The sequence below is a fragment of the Lepidothrix coronata genome, unplaced genomic scaffold (genome assembly GCF_001604755.1).
Source record: "Lepidothrix coronata isolate B3197 unplaced genomic scaffold, Lepidothrix_coronata-1.0 Scaffold3, whole genome shotgun sequence".
Classification (NCBI taxonomy): Eukaryota; Metazoa; Chordata; class Aves; order Passeriformes; family Pipridae; genus Lepidothrix; species Lepidothrix coronata.
In genome coordinates this window covers 4,548,421-4,568,572 of record NW_016690183.1, presented here as the reverse complement: position 1 = coordinate 4,568,572, position 20,152 = coordinate 4,548,421, and the positions used below count along the sequence as shown (strand labels likewise).

General features: G+C 41.4%; 1 protein-coding gene across 1 annotated transcript in view; it reads left to right on the top strand.

Annotated features, from left to right (window-relative positions):
- The window catches only part of ITGA9 (integrin subunit alpha 9), a 225,011-nt gene that overhangs the window by 141,039 nt on the left and 63,820 nt on the right, over positions 1 to 20,152 (top strand). The window contains exon 18 of the mRNA XM_017822886.1: positions 11,637 to 11,787. Within this exon, the coding sequence (XP_017678375.1) occupies positions 11,637 to 11,787 (151 nt within the window). The remainder of the gene's footprint in view (positions 1 to 11,636; positions 11,788 to 20,152) is intronic.

The following is a 20,152-nucleotide window of genomic DNA, read 5'->3' as shown; positions in this document are numbered from 1 at the left end:
CTCATCTCCTCGGATGGTAAGATTGACGGGGAGACAGACAACAGGTTAGCAAAGGCATACAGTGCTTTCGGAAAGCTTCATAAAACAATTTGGCGAAACAAACACCTGAAGAAAAGTACAAAGATCAGTGTTTACAGAGCCATAGTACTGTTCACTCTCTTATACGTTTTGGAATCATGGGTCATCTACCGCCACCACCTGCGACTCCTAGAACACTTCCATCAACGCTGTCTCCGTTCAATCCTAAACATCCACTGGTCAGATTATGTGACCAATACATCTGTTCTTGAACAAGCAGCAGTCACAAGTATAGAGGCCATGTTGCTGAGAACACAGCTGCGTTGGGCAGGGCACGTGTCCAGGATGAAGGACCACCGCCTCCTGAAGATCTTGCTTTATGGTGAACTTGCCACCGGCTACCGCAAGAGGGGAGCCCTGAAGAAAAGATACAAGGACTCCCTGAAACAACATCTCAGCCTTGGCCATATTGATCAACATCACTGGTCTACTCTGACCTCCAGTCGGGAGACCTGGAGACACACCATCTATAACGCTGCTGCTTTTGAGAAAACGCGCAGGATCACCCTTGAGGAGAAAAGGCAACGCAGAAAGAATCGTGCCTTGCAGAATATACCACCTAAGGAGTCTTTCTGCTGTGCCTTTTGCAACCGGACATGCCTATCTTGTATTGGCCTTTTCAGCCACCAACGCACTTGCAACAAACGTGGGTAGAGCCCTTCCCAAATCTTCGTTCGTGAAGCCTGGCCATGATGATGAAATGTGATGTCCTGGGATGTAGTATTGCAGTAGCTAGCCCAAGTCTCTCTGAAAAGACAAGGCAGAGTGTTCATCATCCCCCTGTGATTCCCTCAGACTCTGAGCTTACAAGTCTGGAGTTTATAAGCATATTATTTGTATTAGTGAAGAGTGAATAATTTTGCATAGGAACTAGCTATGCAACTGCAAAACCGCTTGTTTTGCAAGTGCTGTGTATAGATACAAGGATGAATATGCTCCTGGATCTATTAAAATCAGTGGAAGGACTCCCTCTGGTTCACTGGGTGCGTCGTCAGATATTAGGCACCTGGACTTGAAAAATAAATCTCAGCAGTTTCATACTGACTTGTCAAATTATTACAAAACCTGAGATGAAGGAATTCAGAAATCATAGATAACAACGTGTTATGACAGCTTTGTCCAATTTGCTTTTCACCAGCACAAGATGTAACGACACATAACATAGGTTAGTGCTGTAATAGTGCAGAAAATCAGTGTGTTCTGAAGGAAGGAGCAATAAAATAAAATTTTTATCAGAAAGTTCAAAACTTTTTGAATGTATCTAATTAACATAATAATGTTTTATAAAAAAACATTAGTAAAGGTTGTCACTGATCACAGACTTTTGCAAAGCCATGGAGAAAAGATGGTTTAAAGACTGTGGTTTAATGTGGGGAAGCAAAATATTCAATAAATTTGACTATGCTTACACCTCAGTACTTACCTTCCTTTGATCACACAGCAGGGGTTTGTTTCCAGAGAGGCCTCATGTTTCACAGTATGCCCATTGAGTTTTTATGCCCCTGAAATGTGTCTTAACAAAACAGTCATGATGATGAAACACAATATCCTTTCATGTGAAGCTAATTACATGCTCTGATACTATCTGTTTTTCCCTTCCTCTTCATTCATAGTAGATGAAGCATTTGTTTTCACTTATTTTATCTTTCATTAAACAAACACTTTTTTCAACACTATTTTTGACCTTCTATTTATCCTAAGTAGCAAAGCTGCACAGATGGAGCTCATATCTGCTTTACAAAAAACAACCAAAGAAAGATTAGCAAATGTTATGGTTAAACCAATGCTAAGCATTTCTAGTTCTAGAGGAGAGGTCTTGACAGTCAAAGCCCTGTGTGTATAAAGCTGTGTGTGCCGACATTGATATTCCCAACTCCTAGGGCTCTGCATACAGAGCCATGACTGAAGTGGTGCCCACTGGTCATCCCCCAGTGCTGTCCTAGCTGGTGATCTTTTAAACTACCAAAGAAGTTCCAGGGAGAGAAGAATGTTAAAACATTGGGAAGATGGATATGAGAAGATGGTTTGCTTTTTTCTCAAAAAGTCATACCACGTTTCACACTGTAATTTTTTTCCTAAATTATAGCATAGTTTAATATTATTTAAAAGTAATTTGCTACACTGCAAAGGATGCAATGAAAAACTGCTTATTACCATTTCATGTATATTAGGATATTTGTAATTCTGTTTGGAATTTAGTCTTTTTGGAGAATCTAGGAAGCAGAATTCTGATTTCTCATTTATATTTACTTTTATTTATCTTTTACTTACAGACAGTTGTTAAAGTATTGAATGCTGAGTTTGTGAGGCACATGGAAAACTCTGTTGTAGCTCATCCAGGACTGGATTTGCGGTTTCCTGAAAGGGCTGTTCAGCAAAGCCCGCAATTAATCAAGATGTAGTACAAGTTGCAGTGAGAGCATCATCTGAAGGAATGAGTGAATATTTTCCATTGTTGAGGGTAAATGGGGATGGAGAAAGTTTCTTGGTTTGTTGGTTAGTTGTGCTCAGAGCTTTGTAAATCTGTCATAAAATAAATAAATAAGTCCAGTTTGATAGCAGTGGACAGTCCCGTTTCTTTTGAACATACGGTGATAGAACCCATATGGATGGTAATAGAACTATCAAGTGCTGTGTGGTAATAAACCAGAGTAGTCCACATCTCGTACAAGAACAAGATTCCCAGTCTCTATTTTCTAATAGCAGGCCACTGGTGATTATAGTCAGGGATACTGTACAAGCCAGTCTTGTCCCTTCTTAAATACTGGTTTTATTTTGTAAGAATCACTTGACTACTGGAGTAGGATTGCGTTGTTTATTTTAAACTAGACTCCTAAAGAGATGTTCTTTCATACAAGTTGAATTCATTGCTGAGCTATTGTGTAACCTGGCCCTTCTTGTGAACATCTCAACATCAGTATTTTCTGGACCTAAGATAGTTGAAGTCACTATATGGTTTCTTACTCTAGCAACTGAAGTAAAAAGCTAACAGAACAAAAGCTTAACCTCAGGAAGCACTGTCATATATCAGCTACCTCCAGAGGTGGAAGTTCTTGATAATATACAGACCACAATAAGAAGCAGATGCACTTTTGTTTTGTATTTGCAGAATACATCTTGCCTGATGCATATGTGCGTGTGTATGCTTATCATGGCTAGGCTTCGCGAATGAAGATTTGGGAAAGGCTCTATCCACATTTGTTACAAGCGCGCTGGTGGCTAATAAGGCCAATATGAGAGAGACATGTCTGATTGCAAAAGGCACAGCAGAAAGACTCCTTAGGTGGTATATTCTGCAAGGCACGATTCTTTCTGCGCTGCCTTTTCTCCTCGAGAGTGATTCTGCATGCTTTCTCAAAGGAAGCAGCAGCGTTATAGATGGTGTGTCTCCAGGCCTCCCGATTTGAGGCCAGAGTAGACCAGTTATGATGAGCAATATGGCCAAGGCTGAGATGTTGTTTCAGGGAGTCCTTGTATCTTTTCTTCAGGGCTCCTCTCTTGCGGCAGCCAGTGGCAAGTTCACCATAGAGCAAGATCTTCGGGAGGCGGTGGTCCTTCATCCTGGACACGTGTCCTGCCCATCGCAGCTGTGTTCTCAGCAACATGGCCTCAATACTTGTGACTGCTGCTTGTTCAAGAACAGATGTATTGGTCACATAATCTGACCAGTGGATGTTTAGGATTGAACGGAGACAGCGTTGATGGAAGTGTTCTAGGAGTCGCAGGTGGTGGCGGTAGATGACCCATGATTCCAAAACGTATAAGAGAGTGAACAGTACTATGGCTTGTAAACACTGATCTTTGTACTTTTCTTCAAGTGTTTATTATACCATACTCTTTTATGGAGTTTTCAAAAAGCACTATATGCCTTTGCTAACCTGTTGTCTATCTCTCAGTCGGTCTTACCATCCGAGGAGATGAGGCTGCCTAGGTACTGTGCTGGTTTAAAAGTTAACCAGCAGGGGAAATGAACTCAACTCAAAAGAGAGATTATAAATCAGAATAACAATTTATTAAAATATGCAATAAGTACAATTATACAGACAAGCAATTGGTTTTAACCCACAAAACCCAAACGTATAACCCAGCACCCTGGGGCATGAACAAAGTGGTGTTCCTTGGGGCCCCCTCCCCCCCCCATCGAGTCCAAAGTGAGGGGAAAAACCTGCTGGTGGGAGAGTTGTTGCAGTCTGGTCAATAGTGGTGATTGCAGTCCAGTTGAGGGTGGTGGTCTCAGTCTGGTTGAGAGCGGTGAGCTGCAGTCTTCCTCTGGATCCCACGAGTGGTGGCAATGTTCTGAAACTCCAGGTTTATATATTCTCCAGTTCAGGCGGGAATGCTCAATCCCTCTCTCAGAGCGGGGAATTCCATAAAAGGGTATGAGGACAGGAACATCCCCCCACCTCGCAGGCCCCCCCCCTCCCCGACAACAGTTTCTGGGAAGTGGCATGGAGGGCCATAGAATACACAGTTTTGGGCTACACCCATCCAGAGATGAATCGGTCCCAGTTGTTTTAACTAGGACAGGTACTTAATCTGCTGGACTGATTTGAGCTCTGATTGGCCAATGGTGATATGGGGATGATGAAAGACTTCCTGAGGTGCAGGTTGATGGAGAAGTTCTGTCTTCTTTAGACTGACTTCCAGACCAAAGAGCTCAGCAGCATCTGCAAAGCAGGATGTTAAACGCTGCAGAGCTGCTTCTGTGTGGGCAACAAGGGCGGTGTCATCAGCATAAAGCAGTTCCCGGACAAGATGGTTTAAGGTCTTGGTGTGGGCCTTCAGTCACTTTAGGTTGAACAGGCTTCCATCAGTACGATATCGAATGTAGATACCATCCTGATCCTCGAGGTCTGCCGTGGCCCTTTGGAGCATCATGCTGAAAAAGACTGTGAATAGGGTAGGAGCGAGAACGCAGCCTTGTTTCACACCATTCTTTATTAGAAAGGGCTCAGAAAGTGCATTGCCATATCTGACTTGGCCGTGCTGATCCTCGTAGAGTGAGATGATCATTTTGAGGAACTTGGGGGGACAACCTAAATGTTCCAAAATCTGCCATAGACCTCTTCTGCTCACAGTATCGAAAGCCTTGGTGAGGTCAGTAAAGGTTACATAGAGACCTTTGTTCTGTTCCCTACACTTCTCTTGCAGTTGTCTGAGAACAAATACCATGTCTGTGGTACTCCTGTTGGCTCTGAAACCACATTGGCTTTCAGGTAGAATTCCTTCTGCTATAGCGGGTATTAATCTGTTCAAAAGTATTCTTGCCAGGATTTTGCCTGCAATGGAGAGCAGAGTAATACCACGGTAATTTGAGCAATCTGATTTAACTCCTTTCTTCTTATACAAAATGATGATGACTGCATCACGAAGGTCTGATGGTAGTTCACCTAGTTCCCAACAGCACACCACAAACTCCTGAAATTTAGCATGGAGTGCATGGCCCCCATGTTTCCAGATTTCAGGTGGAATTCCATCAACCCCAGTTGCCTTGCCAATTTTCACCTTCTGTATGAGTTTCTCCCAAAGCGGTGGCAATATCCAAATCATTCTTCACTGGTTGTTGTGGGACGGATTGAATTGTTGAGTCTTGAACTATATGGCTAGTACTGAAGAGAGTCTGAAAGTGTTCAGACCAACGATTCAGAATGGAGGTTTTATCTGTCAGAAGCCTATGCTTATATACATACGTATATACATCCTCTTTTGTGATGCAGCTCTGTGAACTTTTTCTGTATTACATCCTGAAATTGCAAAATCTGGTAAGCCTGAGGTTCTTCACAGACCTCTAGGTAATTCCTCTTGCTGGTTTTGTATGAGCTGTAGAGGAAATGTGCTGATATGGGTATATGTTGCTTTTCATGTTTGACATTTAGACATAACTTACTCTTGGTGTATAACACCTGCTACTGCAAAACAAATTACCTTAAGTAACAAACCTGTACTATTTCTAACATTTCATCTCAGCTTAACTGCCTTTTATTGACCTCTGAAAGTGATTCCTGGAATGGCATCGATCTTTTTCTCTCTCATCAATGCTTAGCTGAATATGCTTTTTAAATTGCATATTATACCATGGTAAATACATGGGTTTGCATGATGACTATATTATTTATCTGGAATCAGTATGTTATGAAGTGCTACTGATTCAGCATCAAATTTCAGGGCCAGATCTATAGTCAACAATCACCTATTTTAACAGAGCTTTTCAAATATTTTAACAAATAAGGAAAATATAGAGGGATTTTTTCTTTCACGTTAGGCTGATATATACAACTTTCATCTACAATTCATCTTTCATCTCCAGTTTGTCTTTTGCATTTCTTTCTAACTCTATGTCATGGTTTGAGATCCCCAAAATCTAATTCCCTAGTCTAAGCCCCCTTCCACATCTCAACCTAGTGTGAGATGGGTTTTCCAGACAAAACACAGCAGACTCAAAATGGGGAAAGGGAATATATTACAATGACTGTACAAATAAATATTATAATACATCATACAAATGATCACAACTATCTCTACCATGACATAAGTATTTACAATGGATCAGATCTCTTCTCCCCTCCAAGTAAAAGTCCAGGAGGGAAGAAGGACAGATCCCTTCTTCAGAGCAGCAATGTCTCTAAGGCAGCAGTCATCTGTCCTCTTCACATGCATGCAGCTGATAGTTGGATTGTTGTAGCTGGATCTCTTCTCAATACACACAAGGGGATCTCCAAGCCCCTTGGCCCGTCGTCTCCAAACGAGGGTCTTTCAAGACACAAGGGGGTCTCCTTTCACCCCTCTTGGCTCTCCTTCGACGCCAAGCAAAGGCCTCACCTGTGGACTGCCAGCAGGGACAAAACTTGCTTCACCACAGGCATATCACAAAGTGCAGGGGCATCTTCGTGAAAGTCCCTTCCTCAGGGGGGTTCACCCCTGAGTCAGAACATCTTGAGCAACATTCAGTTGAAAGCCTTTGCTTCAAGAGTTCTACCAGAGCTCCTGTGCTCTGTCTCAGGCTGCCACCGTGGCAACAGTGGCGAGGGGGGGTGGGGATGGCCAAGGTCACCCCCCTCTGCATTCCTCTCCGTCCCGGTCCAGCTTCCCAGGATGCTCTGAGCTTCTCAGCTCCTCTCTGCAGTGCATGTCACGGTTCATCCCTCCCTTCTAGGACGTGAGGGGTCTCCAAGGAGTTTGGGAGGTCTGGTTCAGTTCTTACCCCCAAAACTCTGTCTCTCTGCTGCTTTCTCTCTCTCTCTCTCCTTGCAGGAGCTCTGTCTTTGGTGCTGCATACCTTTGTTGCTGCTTGGTCTTATCTCTCCTGGCTCTCTGCCACCTTCTCCGGCCAGTGTTGCTTCTGCCGCCACTGCTGCTGCTGCTGCTCACAGTGAAGAAACATCTCCCAGCTCACAGCTACAGACACATAGTCCAGTTTAACACTGTTCCAAGTTCCTGCAGCCCCCCCGCTGGTGGCTGGGATGCCAAAGCCCCCCCAGGGGGCTCCTGCCCTCTGCTCCTCATGGCCTCAGAACATGGCTACCACTTCTACCACCAAACTACAACTAACCTTCTCTTCCATTTGCTTGTGGTATGTTTACATTTCGCAGGAGCGCAGATTGGAGAAAACTTCAAAACTTCCAGGGGTTACCACCCCCTGGGGTTTTACCATTTTCTTAGCTTCAGGGGGAAAACCTGGTTCAAACCACTACACTCTAGTAACTAGTTTTTGTTTGCATTCCAACCCTAGGATGCTGTCTTACACACACATGGAGAGACAGTACCACTGATTCCAAGGATAGCTTGTGGTTATTAAAGATGTTAGTTTCTATATGTGCCTGCAAGGGTGAAAGATTAGATTAAAGCTTCTGTAGATGTTGTACCTCATCTTGCTTGTATCAGTTTCATAAACCAGAGTAGCTCCATTCAAGCCAAAAGCTGCTCCCTGGAGTAAACATTGTGTGAAAACAGAGATGGTTTTTTCCCCATTGATTCTTCAGTTCTGTTTATAAAGGGTTGTGAACATCTGAGTGCAGTTGAAATTACTGATAATAATAAAAGGCACCAAATTTCTGTAGGGTTATTATGAGTGTATTTTTGTGTGGATGTTGTGCCCTGTTCTGTCCTTTTTACTTAAAAGTTTGAAGATACAGGTGGCTGGGAGTTGTATCTGTTGTGTATTTAAGGGGAATTTATGTGAAGAAACCACATTTGGGGAAAAAAAGACAAATTCCAGAGAAGCTTTGACTATATGGTAACTACCTGTAGCTAGAAATCACTGTTGTTTCTATACCATAACAAAGAGTGGTCTGTCATCTGTGTCTTCCCCCAGTTTCCATCCCCCCAAATCCCTCCCCCTTGTTTACTACTCAAATGCATTCATTTTTAATGTTAAAGTGTTGAAAATATGGAAAAGATAAGGCTCTGTGCCATATTCCTGAATTGTAATATATATATGGGAACTGAAGTGCTAGAGACAGTAGCTCTGTGCCAGAAGGGTACTGGCACAAGCAATTCCATTGCCTTGGCCCAGGGCTCACCACAGTAAACACTTTTTCCATATGGGACATTTACTCCCTTCTTAAGGGGAAACATTAGCACATTGTTACTCAGTCTTCATGGAGAGCAATATTGTTATGATATTACTCCTAAAATGTGCTCTGCTGACACAGAACCTTGGTTGATCACTCCTCAAATTCTCATTTACATTTTTCCATCACTTCATTTATATACTACTGAGGGTAGAAATAGATTAAAAAGTAGAGGAAAAGATCATTAATGAAATGATCTGATGGCCCCAGAGATAGTTTGCCACAGCTGGCTTAATGCACCTCATGTAGGCTGTGGTCATCAGCTGCATGAGGTCTCTTTGAGCCTTTACTAGCATAGACTTCAGTCTAAGAAGGGGATGGCAGCAGCTAGTTAATGCAGAATAAGCCATTGTATCTTGAGCATTTGGCTCAGTACTTAATCTAAATTGACTGTGAACTTTGCAGAGAGAGTTGACCTTTAACACACGTGATGAGAAGAAATATAACCAAGCAATGTAAAATACTATAGTTTATATTATAGTATGTAAAATGCTATACTGTAGTGGGGTTGTTTAAAAATTTTATTTGTTTTATATTTGGTTTTGGGGCTACTGCCCTCAGTTTTGCACTGAAATATCAAATGAATTCCCAGATCAACTGAGGGTTTCAGCCTTTCATTGGCCCTTGAGGTTTAAGTATTTGCAAGTTTCCTCCTAAAGTTCAGTTAACTCTGGAGCCTGTGATAAAAAGCCAACAGAAGAAAGGTATTCAGGGTTGATGTAAAGATTCTGTGAAGATAAAATTAATATGTACTTTAGTAACTGCAAAGACCAATGCTGATTGGTGAAGGTAGAAATCTGTTTGACTCTGTCATAGCACCAGTGTTTGTTGACTCAGCTTTTACTGATTTACAAGCAAAAGGTGGGGTTCTTTAATTTCATCTGATGGAGGTGGAGGACAGATTGAACTTGAGTTGTTTTAAGCATTACCCATTTTAACTTACCACAGTTGTATCTTCCACTGTCCACTGAACAGTAGTGGTGATTTATCCATATAGATGCTGATTTGTGGTAAGGAAAGAAAGGTTCCTAATATAAAAGGGAAAGTCAGTGACCCAGACTAACAGGATAAGTGCAACCCTGTCACATTCTTTGCCCTATCTATGGACTTCACAGGCTGAGAAAAAGTGCTGAATGCTTTCTCAGTTTTTGAAAAAATTCACCCTGGTGCAGGAAATAGAGAAAAATGTCCCTGCATACCATTTGGAATGCAGATTATGCCTCTACTAACCCAGGTTAATAAAAACACCAGCATCTTGGAGGGTGGAGAAATGAAAATTGCAGGTCTTTTCAGTTTGTCTTTCTCAGCTGGTCTTTCTTCTCTTGCTGACCATAGTGCAATGCTGTGGTTTGGACATTAACAAAGAGCATTAAAGCATGCAAAAGCGATATTTTTTTTATCCTGAAATTTGTTTTCTTTTCTTAATCACTTACGAGAAAAAGATTAAATATTTCTATTTACATTTGATGTGTATTACCACTGTAGTGAGAAAATTTGGAGCCTGAATTTCAGAATTGCTTACTACCTGCAAGTCTAGGCCATGTGAATCAAAGCTGCAAGTACTTAGTTCTTCTGAATTTTAAACATTTTTTTTCTTTCCATGCAAACACTGATAGCTTGATATCCTTCATGTGTCTGTATGTATGTGTGTACAAATGTGTTTGCCTATATATAATGTATATATACATTTGCAGTCTACTGAGTTCTTTTACTCTCTTCATTTTTTGTTTGTTATGAGATGGTACTGTTCTGTGCAATTAACTGATTTTTTTAATATATTTTCCCCCTTCTTGTCTTCCTTTACTTTTCTTTTTCTTTTTTGAATTTGTTTTTGTTTTTAGCCTCTCTTCCTGTATGTGAGCAAGGTTATGAGGGTCATGTTGAGAATGTTGGCAGCTTTGTAGTTCTCATACAATAAAATATAAACAAAAGCTCATTGCTGGATTATGTTTCTTAAATTGTTTGACATGCCTTGTTGAGATGAATGAAATGTGGTTCCTTCATACTTTTGGGATGACTGTACCCTAGAAGAAATAATGGAGAGCATCTCCCTGCTGTGCAACTTGAGGTCTTCGCCCTTTTCTGACTAGCCACTCAGTGTTTTCTCTGTGACACTGTCTCTCTTTCTCCAGAATGTATGAATGGTCTTAGATTCCAGTTATGATGACTGTAGCAAATTTCGTATTTGGCTATTTTTGCTAATTTTTACATAAATACCTGGTATACCGTATTATCTTTTACTGTACTGTCACATCCAAGACCTGCAGTTCTGTGCATTGATACTGTATTTTCTTGTGATTTATCTTTAGCCTTTATTCCTACTTGTTAGCTCATCTTCTGGACAGCCTAGAAGGATTAAATAACAAATAATAAATGTGCAATGAATGTTTATATTTGCCTCTATGAGTGCATGTCTGTGTTTGTTCATAATCTGTGATGCCATATTGCAATAATGTGTTGATTTGCGATGTATAGCAGTTAGTTTAATTGAACCATCCCCTTGGTATTCCCCTTGTTGAAGGTGACTCACCGTGTTAGATCCAGCATAAACATCTGAAGAAAGATTAGTCACATTTAGTGAACATTTGTTGCAATTTCTACACATTCTTTTAATTTACACCAGTTTCTGGATTTTATTTGATCCTCATTTCCATTTTTTCTGTCAATAGCATAACTCAAAGAAGATTTTTCACAGCGTTGCTAGAATGTTACAATAAATATGAACCTTTGAGAGACAAACTTGTGTATTTGAATGCAGGCATAATATCTTGTTCGTTACATTTTCTCTGTTCACTTACTTTACAGTTTTCAACTAATTTGTTATCACTAAAAATAGGTCATGTGAAATAGTTCCACATGAGGATCACAGGGTTTTCTTACAGTTCCAAAAGACAGTGTCAGAACCAGGAGTCAGGAGCTGTTCATTCCCAGTACGGCGTATGTGAAAGTTGACCGGAGTTAAACCAGTGTAACTGTTTCTGCCTACAGTGTTGATGACAGAACTGCCTACCTGGCCCTGGGAGCAGTGAGGAACATCTCGCTTAACATTTTCATCTCTAACATTGGGGATGATGCCTATGACACCAATGTTTTCTTCAATTTTTCTGGGGAGCTCTTCTTCATCAAAATGTGGCAAAAGGTAAGAAAGGCCAGTCTCACTGTGAACAATTCTTTTAACTTTAAGCCAATTTAATTACAAGATGTATGTACAGGGGGTGGCCTGGTGCACACTGTTGAGTCATTTGGAGGTTGATTTTGGTTATGCTGGACTTGAATTTCTTTCAGGCTATTTAATGAGATTTTTTCTTGTATGGGTTTGATGTGTGTAGATTACACCCTTTGTATTTCTGTATAAGAGACATTTCTGTTATTTGTGGTGCACTAATGAAAGACAGTTTGTTTGAGGTATTAAGAGGTGGAGGGAGACTGGTTTGGAAACTGCTAAGATGCCAAATGGCACTGAAATACAAAGGGTACCTCTAGTTTGAGTGATACCACACTGCACTCAGCAGTCCTGGTCATCTCCTGAACTGGACTCCTGGACTTACTCCTTGTTGAAACCAAGATACAAGCCATGTCCTGGCTTGCTCATGTCCTGGTGCAAGTTTGGGTTGTGGCCAGGGCACACCACTAAATCGGAGGTCAAGAGTGCTTTTAATTTCACCCACATGGAGTGAAGTGATTTTGAGTTTTCGTCTGTTTTCATTTAGATTGAAATACTTGGATGTTTTCATTAGCAGAAGTTCGTTATAAGATAAAGGTGTTGTAATACAAGCTTTTTGCAAAAAACTGCTGGCTGTAATAGCTGTCTGAGTACGAATAATGTGAAAATAATTGTGCAAAATGGGAGCTGTACATTCTGTCTGTTTGTTCCTGCTTTTCACAGTCATTTGTTTCTTTGCTGGAGCTTTGCTTAGCTGTGCAAAACACAATAAGAGCAATATTTAAAACAGCAATACAACTGTTGCGAACTGTAGGATTTATTTGGTCTATTGAACCAATGAAATTGTGCCATTATTTGTCCTGTTTTATTATAGGTGTAAATTATTATAAACCTCTTAACTCATTGTATAATAAAAAAACCCATATGATTTCTTATACATGTTAATTCTTTTAGTGTTCAATTTTGACTACACAGTTGCAAGCCTCAGAGAATTATCTTTTTATTATGAGCTTCATTTTCAGACATTATGTGCTGCAAGTGTGCAATTTATCAGGAGGAAAAAGGCAGGGGATAAAACAGAAATGCCTTATGCCAATGCACAACTTCTTAATGGAAATTTTATATGAAGATTTTCGGGGTCTGGCCCAGCTCCTGCTGAAGTCAGTGGGAGACTTTCCATTCCTTTGCACTGGAAAAAAACCAAAGCTTGACGCATGCTCTTTTAAAAGATTGCTGTAGTCATTTTTTTTTTCTTCTGTGCTTACATTTTAAATATTTTACACACACTGATTAACTGGAACACAGTTCCAGTTGTATGGATGAATACAGTCATGTAAGATGAACTTTCTGTAGAGTTTTAGAAGGCAGCTTATGCTATAGCAAAGCCTATTTACAGTGAATCCTGACCTACCTGGTGGTGTACCACCCAAGGTGGTATTTCACCATGGCTGGGCACCAGCAGAGGTCCTGGCTTCTGTCCAGGTGGGAAGAGAAAAGGAAATCCAAAGTCCTGAACTTATGATACTTCTTCAAGGGGTGTAGAAGGACTCCCCTAGCCACAGGCAGCAGTTGCCCATTCTATTTCAGTCCCTGCATGGCCCACCAGGCAAGCTGCTTCTCTCTGCACATTTTCAGGAGCTGCACAGCGCTGGGAGCCACTGCCATGGTTGCAGTAGTGCCAAGTAATGGGAGAGGGCTTTGGAAAAGGGATTCATCTGCCTCTGTTGCTGAGATCCAACTACTGCAATCTAGACTGTTATCTTGATAAACTGCATTAATAGAAGAAAGGTAAAAACCCTTCACAGAGGGTAGAGCCCAGTATACAGTGAGCTCAATACACTTGATCTTGGATGTGCTTAATTGAAGGGTATGCTGTCCCTATGGAAAAATCACCAGTGCCTTTCCTGTGTCCCAGTATCTCTCTCCATTATCAAGTTTTGCACTTAAACTCAGTGGACAGAGACTTGCCGATGTTTGAGGTGAGAAATCTGTGGGAAAGGGTTCGTCTTCTGTGTTCTTAGGATGAAGCTTAAAATTATCCAACCTTTGATATCTTCTACAAAAGACTTAAATAAGAATTTATTTGCACAGCTTTCAGTGGCTTTTGTTGCAACAAGAAATGGGGGTTTGTTTTTGTTGTAACTTGAAGCTTAAAGTTTATTGAGTTTCAGGTATGAAAGGTCAGTTCCCTTTTCAGAAGTTTCTTTTAGTGACTTTTAAAACAGGCAGCTGTCAGAAGATAAATGACACCCTGAGAGGAAAATCCAATAGAATTTTAAACAAATATATATATCTTCATAGTATATATAAACATATATATTATATATGCGTGTGTATATATGTATGTATTTGCATTGCTTAGTCCTGTGGGATATTATAGTCATAGTGCTCTGTGGCTGGAAATAGTGCCAATTGCTCTCTTTCACCTGGTTGTTTGGATTTCTCCTGTGAACCTGATAAGATAAAAACAAAACCCTCTTTAATTAATCTTATTAAGCACAAGACATGGTCCTGTAGGCATACTTAAGTTGTAGCCTCTCTGAAGTCAACCACAGTTTTGCTATAGAAAGACTTAAAAAAACCAGCTGCACAGTCAAAAACGTGAGTAAAGATGTGAAGAGTGTTTAGCTGAAAATCCAAGGGGGGGCCAGAGCTTCTTAAGAAATCACAAGCTTTCCTTTCCCTGGGTTTAACATTAGTCTGTGTTCCTTTTAGCAGAAGCAGGTGCATTAAACTCTCTCTGAAGAAGGCCCCAAATCTGGTTATGGTTTCTTTTATTTTGTGAGAGATCTTCCTGTGGCATTTCATCAAAACCAGAGGTATTGAGCACAGCAGGGAGGACGAGTGAGAAGCATTTCAACTGGCTTCATTGCAGGCTCGGAGGACAAGCAGGGGGCCTTCTCTTCATTGCAACCCCCCACCCAATCAGGCTGCAGGGGATGCCGAGCCCTGCGCATTCCCAGCCAGCAGCGCTTTTGCAGCCTGCGTTTGGGAGGAGGCCAGAAAACTTGCACTTCACTTTTGGCCATAACAATCTGCAGAAACAGTGCTTTCCACTGAGCAAGGGAAAAGGAAGAGTGAACTAAAAAGATGCTCTATAAAGTAGTGTGGCACCTCTTAAAGCCTTACAGTGAATTGCTAAGCTTTCCTTTTAAAAACAGGATATATATATGTTAAATAAGCCTGTTTCAATATCCCAGTGCTGTAGGTAATGGATTACACCTCTGCATTTCTGCATTGTTCCTGGGTTACAAGGTATTTATGATGTCATAAGGTTTTTCCAGGAAAATATCCTAATGCACACTGTGTTTGAGTTTCTGAAAGACCAAAACCCCCAAACCTGTGTGTGTTTGTAAAAGGCATTTCCTGGGGTTTCAGATTTGGCTTTGGTTGTTGGGAATTGTATGTTGAGCTAAGGTTTTTTAATTCCAGGAAAATACCCAGTGCCAAGCTCATTATTATTGTTGTTACTTAATGTTATTATTTACACTTGAAAATTACTAACAGTGAAGGACAGAAGAGCAGGAGGGCAGGGTAAGGCTGGATTTTATTGATTGTGTTTTCTCATCCAGTTTGGTTTTAATTGTGAGTTTGGGGGTTTTTTTCAATTATTTGTGAGGTTTTTAATTTACTTTTTCATCAAACTATGTGTAGTTGATGACACTTGAATTTATTTTCTGAATTTGTTATGAATTTAAGCATTTCTTAATATATATTATCTTGTAACACTAAGATCAAATAGCTGTGTTGCAGTTGAATACACCAATATTCATTATAATTGAAGCCTTATACACAAAAGATTGTCTTACAGTATATGTGGGCATATATTATCCAAAAGATAAGTGCCACTTATCTTTTGTTTCTGCTTTTAATTTTTGGTGTTTTGAAGATATGTTTTTGTTGTAGAATAAAAATGCATATAACTATATTGGGTTTGTGTAGCAAGGTTCTGGTAGTAGGTGGGGCTATAGGAGTGGCTTCTGTCAGAAGCTGTTGGAAAGCTTCCCCCATTTTCTCACAGAGCAAATGCCAGCTGGCTCCAAGACAGACCCACTGCTGGCCAAGGCTGAGCCAGTCAGAGGTGGTAGTAACACCTCTGTATTAATGTATTTAAGAAAGAAAAAAAGTTATTGTGCAAATGTAGTTGTGGCCAGAGAAGAGGTGTAAGAATATGTGAGGGAAACAACTATGCAGACCCCAAGGTCAGCAAAGAAGGAAGGGGAGGAGGTGATCCAGGCAGCAGAGCTGAGTTTCCCCTGCAGCCCATGATGAACATGGTGAAGGAGGTTGTCCTCCTGCAGCCCGTGGAGGTCCAGGGGGGTGCAGAGATCCACCTCTAGCCCGTAGAGGAGCCCCACGTCAGAGCAGGTGGATGCCCAAAAGAAGTCTGTGAACTCATGGGAAGTCCGTGCTGGGGCAGGCTCCTGGCAGGGACCTGAAGACGCATGGAGAAAGGAGCCCATGCTAGAGCACATTTCCTGGTAGGACTTGTGACCCTCTTGGGGACTTACACTGGAGCAGCCTGTTCTTGAAGGAAGGGACTCCCATGGAAGGTATCTACACTGGAGCAGTTCATGAAGAACTGTCTCTTGTTGGAGGGATCCCATACTGGAGCAGAAGAAGGACTCCTCTACCTGAAGAGGACAGAACAGCAGAAACAATGTGATGAACTGACTGTAACCCCCATTTTCTGTCTCCCTGTGGCTCTCCAGGAGAAGGAGGTAGAGCCCAGGAAGGAGGGAGGGGTGGGGGAAAGGTTTTGTTAAAATTTGTTTCACTTCTCATTATCGTGCTCTGATTTTGATTGGTAATAAATTCAGTTAATTTCCCCGAGTTGAGTCTGTTTTTCCTGTGATGGTAATCAATGAGTGATCTCTCCTTGTCCTTATCTCATGGACCTTACATTATATTTTCTCTCCCCTGTCCAGTTGAGAAGGGCAGTGATAGAGTGGCTTTGGTGGGCACCTGTCATTCAGCCAGGGTCAAACCACCACAGTAATTACCGTAATAATTAAAAAACAATCTCTCTGTTAATACGCATTCAGCCACGATTTAGTAGTGTGAGATATGTGTGTGCATGAGCACATGTATACATGTATGTGCAGTGAGATGAAGGAGTTCATCTAGCCAGCTTGCTTCCCAGTTATTTTGTTCCTATTTACTTGTCCTGTTGTTGAATGCAAAAGACTGTTGCCCACATCATGCCAGGAAATGATGTCTCATGCCTTTGGAAGGGAGAGCTTTATGTATCTTGGAATAAATGAAAACATTATTTCAAATGATGACAACAAAATAAGTTTTTTTCCAAGATGGCTGCCTAGCTCAGTAGCTTGGGAAGGTGTCTAGTAAATCAGCTGAGTGGATTAGGAGTGGCAGTGAAATTTTTCTGCTCTCCTGCTGTCTATTGTAGGAAGCGAACAAAAGGAAGGGGTGCTTCACACCATGTCTGGTTTGTGCAACTCATGACACTGGTCCTTGAAAATAAGAATATGAAATTATTTGCATGATTAGCGTTTGTGTTAAAACTGATGCCATATTTTCCAATATTGAGATGGAAAACTCATACGGAAGTAAATTGTGTCTATAAAAACAAATACCTGATGTAAAGAGACTGTGTTTGGGTCATTTTCAGCGTGTATATGTTACTTGAGAAAGTTGAATTATTGGTGTTTCCAGTTGTGTTGGCTCTGATTCAAGACTTTTAAGTCTTAGTTTTGTTATTACTCCCTTTAATTTTTGTCCTTTTTTGTTTGTTTTTTTGGTGAGGCTGCAACAATGAAGCTATCCATATGTATTTATAAGGCAAGGAGTATAGCAACAGAAGCAACATATATTTTGGAAATATCTGCAAGGTTGGATATCTGCAAAGGTATCTGATGTAGCTTACCTGCTCTGATACAATCATGAAAGTTTTAAGCAAGGAATTATTTGTCTTTCTATTCCAAGCAATAATTACATTTCTCCACTATAGAAAGTACTTAGAATCATAGAATCATTAAAGTTGGAAAAGACCTTCAAGATCGAGTCCAACCTTTGACTGAACACTACCATGTCAACTAAACGATAGCACTAGCTGCCACATCCAGTAGTTTCTTGAACACTTCAGGGATGATGACTCTCCCACTTCCCTGGGCAGCCCATCCAATGCTTATCCACCCTTTCAGTGAAGAGATTCTTCCTGATGTCCAACCTGGCACAACTTGAGGCTATTTCTTCTTGTCCTGTCAGTAGTTGCCTTGGAGAAGAAGCTGACCCTCACCTTGCTACAAACTACTTTCAGATAGTTGTAGAGAGCAATAAGGTCTCTCCTGAGCCTCCTTTTCTCCAGGCTAAACAATCCCAGCTCTCTCAACTGCACCTTATATGACTTATTCTCTAGACACCCTTCACCAGCTTCGGTACCCTTCTCTGGACATGCTCCAGTACCTCAAAGGCATCTTAATAGGAGTTATGACCCTGATTCTTCAGTGAGGATTATAAAGGACAGGTGAAAACTGAATCATTGGAATGGCTTTTGTTTGTTTTTATAAAACATGAATTCATACAGGCTTAGAATGCTAGTAATTTCTTCATGATAAAAGACATTAATTATATTAAGCTATTCAGTCAGTAACTTGAGTTTGTAAAACTTTCTTATATTCCAAGCTTGATGCTTCACTACTTTATGTTTTTAATAGCTTTTTAATTGTGGAGTGTGTGCTGGTTTAAAAGTTAACCAGCAGGGGAAATGAACTCAACTCAAAAGAGAGATTATAAATCAGAATAACAATTTATTAAAATAATACAATAAGTACATTTATACAAGCAAACAGTTGGTCTTAACCCACAAAACCCAAAGGTATAACCCAGCACCCTGGGGCATGAACAAGTGGTGTTCCTTGCCCCCCTCCTCGGGTCCAAAGTAAAGGGAGAGGGGAAAAACCTGCTGGTGAGAGAGCTGTTGCAGTCTGGTCAGAAGTGGTGGTCTCAGTCTGGTTGAGAGCGGTGAGCTGCAGTCTGGTTGAGAGCAGTGAGCTGCAGTCTTCCTCTGGATCCCACAAGTGGTAAAAAGGTTCCAAAACTCCAGGTTTATATACTCTCCAGTTCAGGCAGGAATGTTCAGTCCTCCCCTCAGAGCAGGGAATTCCATAAAAGGATGTTTAGTCCTTCCCTCAGAGCGGGGAATTCCATAAAAGGGTATGAGGATGCTCAGTCCATAAAAGGGTATGAGGGTGCTGAGGAACATCCCCTCCCCACCTTGCAGGCCTCTACTGACAACAGTTTCTGGGAAAATGGCATGGAAGGCTATAGAATACACAGTTTTGGGCTACACCCATCCAGTGATGAATTGGTCCCAGCTGTTCTAACTAGGACAGAGTGTCAGTAACTGCTCCATCCTACAAGCAGGCAGTGCTTTTGTTCTCACTTTTCTTGGTTCTCTAAAGAAGAGAAGTGACACAGCAAACAAGAAGGGCCACTTTCAAGAGACAAATTATAATAATACAGTCTTAAATGAAGTTGTCTTGTTAGAAGTATCTTGTCATTGCTTAGCATCCTTTAAAGGAAGGAAGGATGAAAGAGGAAGTCAATTTGCAAGAGGGAGAAGCCAGAGAGGGATTCAAGTGCAAGTGACCACAACCTGCTCAAGGTGAGTTTTGCTTAAATACTGCAAGGGACAGAGGATTTCATCTGAATTTTTCCCATGAAAAGAATGCTCTTCCTTTTTTGTAGAAAATGAATGAACTGGCTTTGGAGCTGGTACTGACCTTCTTCCAACATTTCCTCTATCGTTCTTCCATGGAAGCAGACAATTCCCATCCCAAAGCCACTCCCAGCGCAAGACAAGTGTTAAAAGCAAGGAGGAGTGCTGGCAGAAAGTGATTGAGAAAAGCTCTCCAGCCCTTATGTGCTCCTCCAAAGCCTCAGACAGCAAAATACCCAGAAAATGGCATAAGTGTCTTGAGAGGTTTCCATTGCCTACAGTCAAGATAGGTGCTGGCCTCCTTGCAGCTTTTCAGCGCAGATGATTCCTCTCCTGTGGGATCTAGAAAACATTAGAGGCTCATAGGGATGGGAGGAAAAAGATGGAGTGAGCTTTCTGACCCCGGGAAGACATTTGGTTTGGGTTATGTTCAGAGGCTAGAGAGGCCTCCAGGAGCCTGCGTTTATCCTGACAGGACCAGCAGCCCCCTACACTCGGAAAAGAGGCATGAGTGTCAAGCCTGAGCTAGTGAAACTTCCCTGGGGTGTGAAGGTATCTGCAGAGCCCCAGCATGAGTTCCCAGACTGATGGTGTCAGCTGAGATGTTACCTCTCAGGTAGTAATTGCTGCTGTGGGGGTGGGCTGGCCTCAGAAATGCAA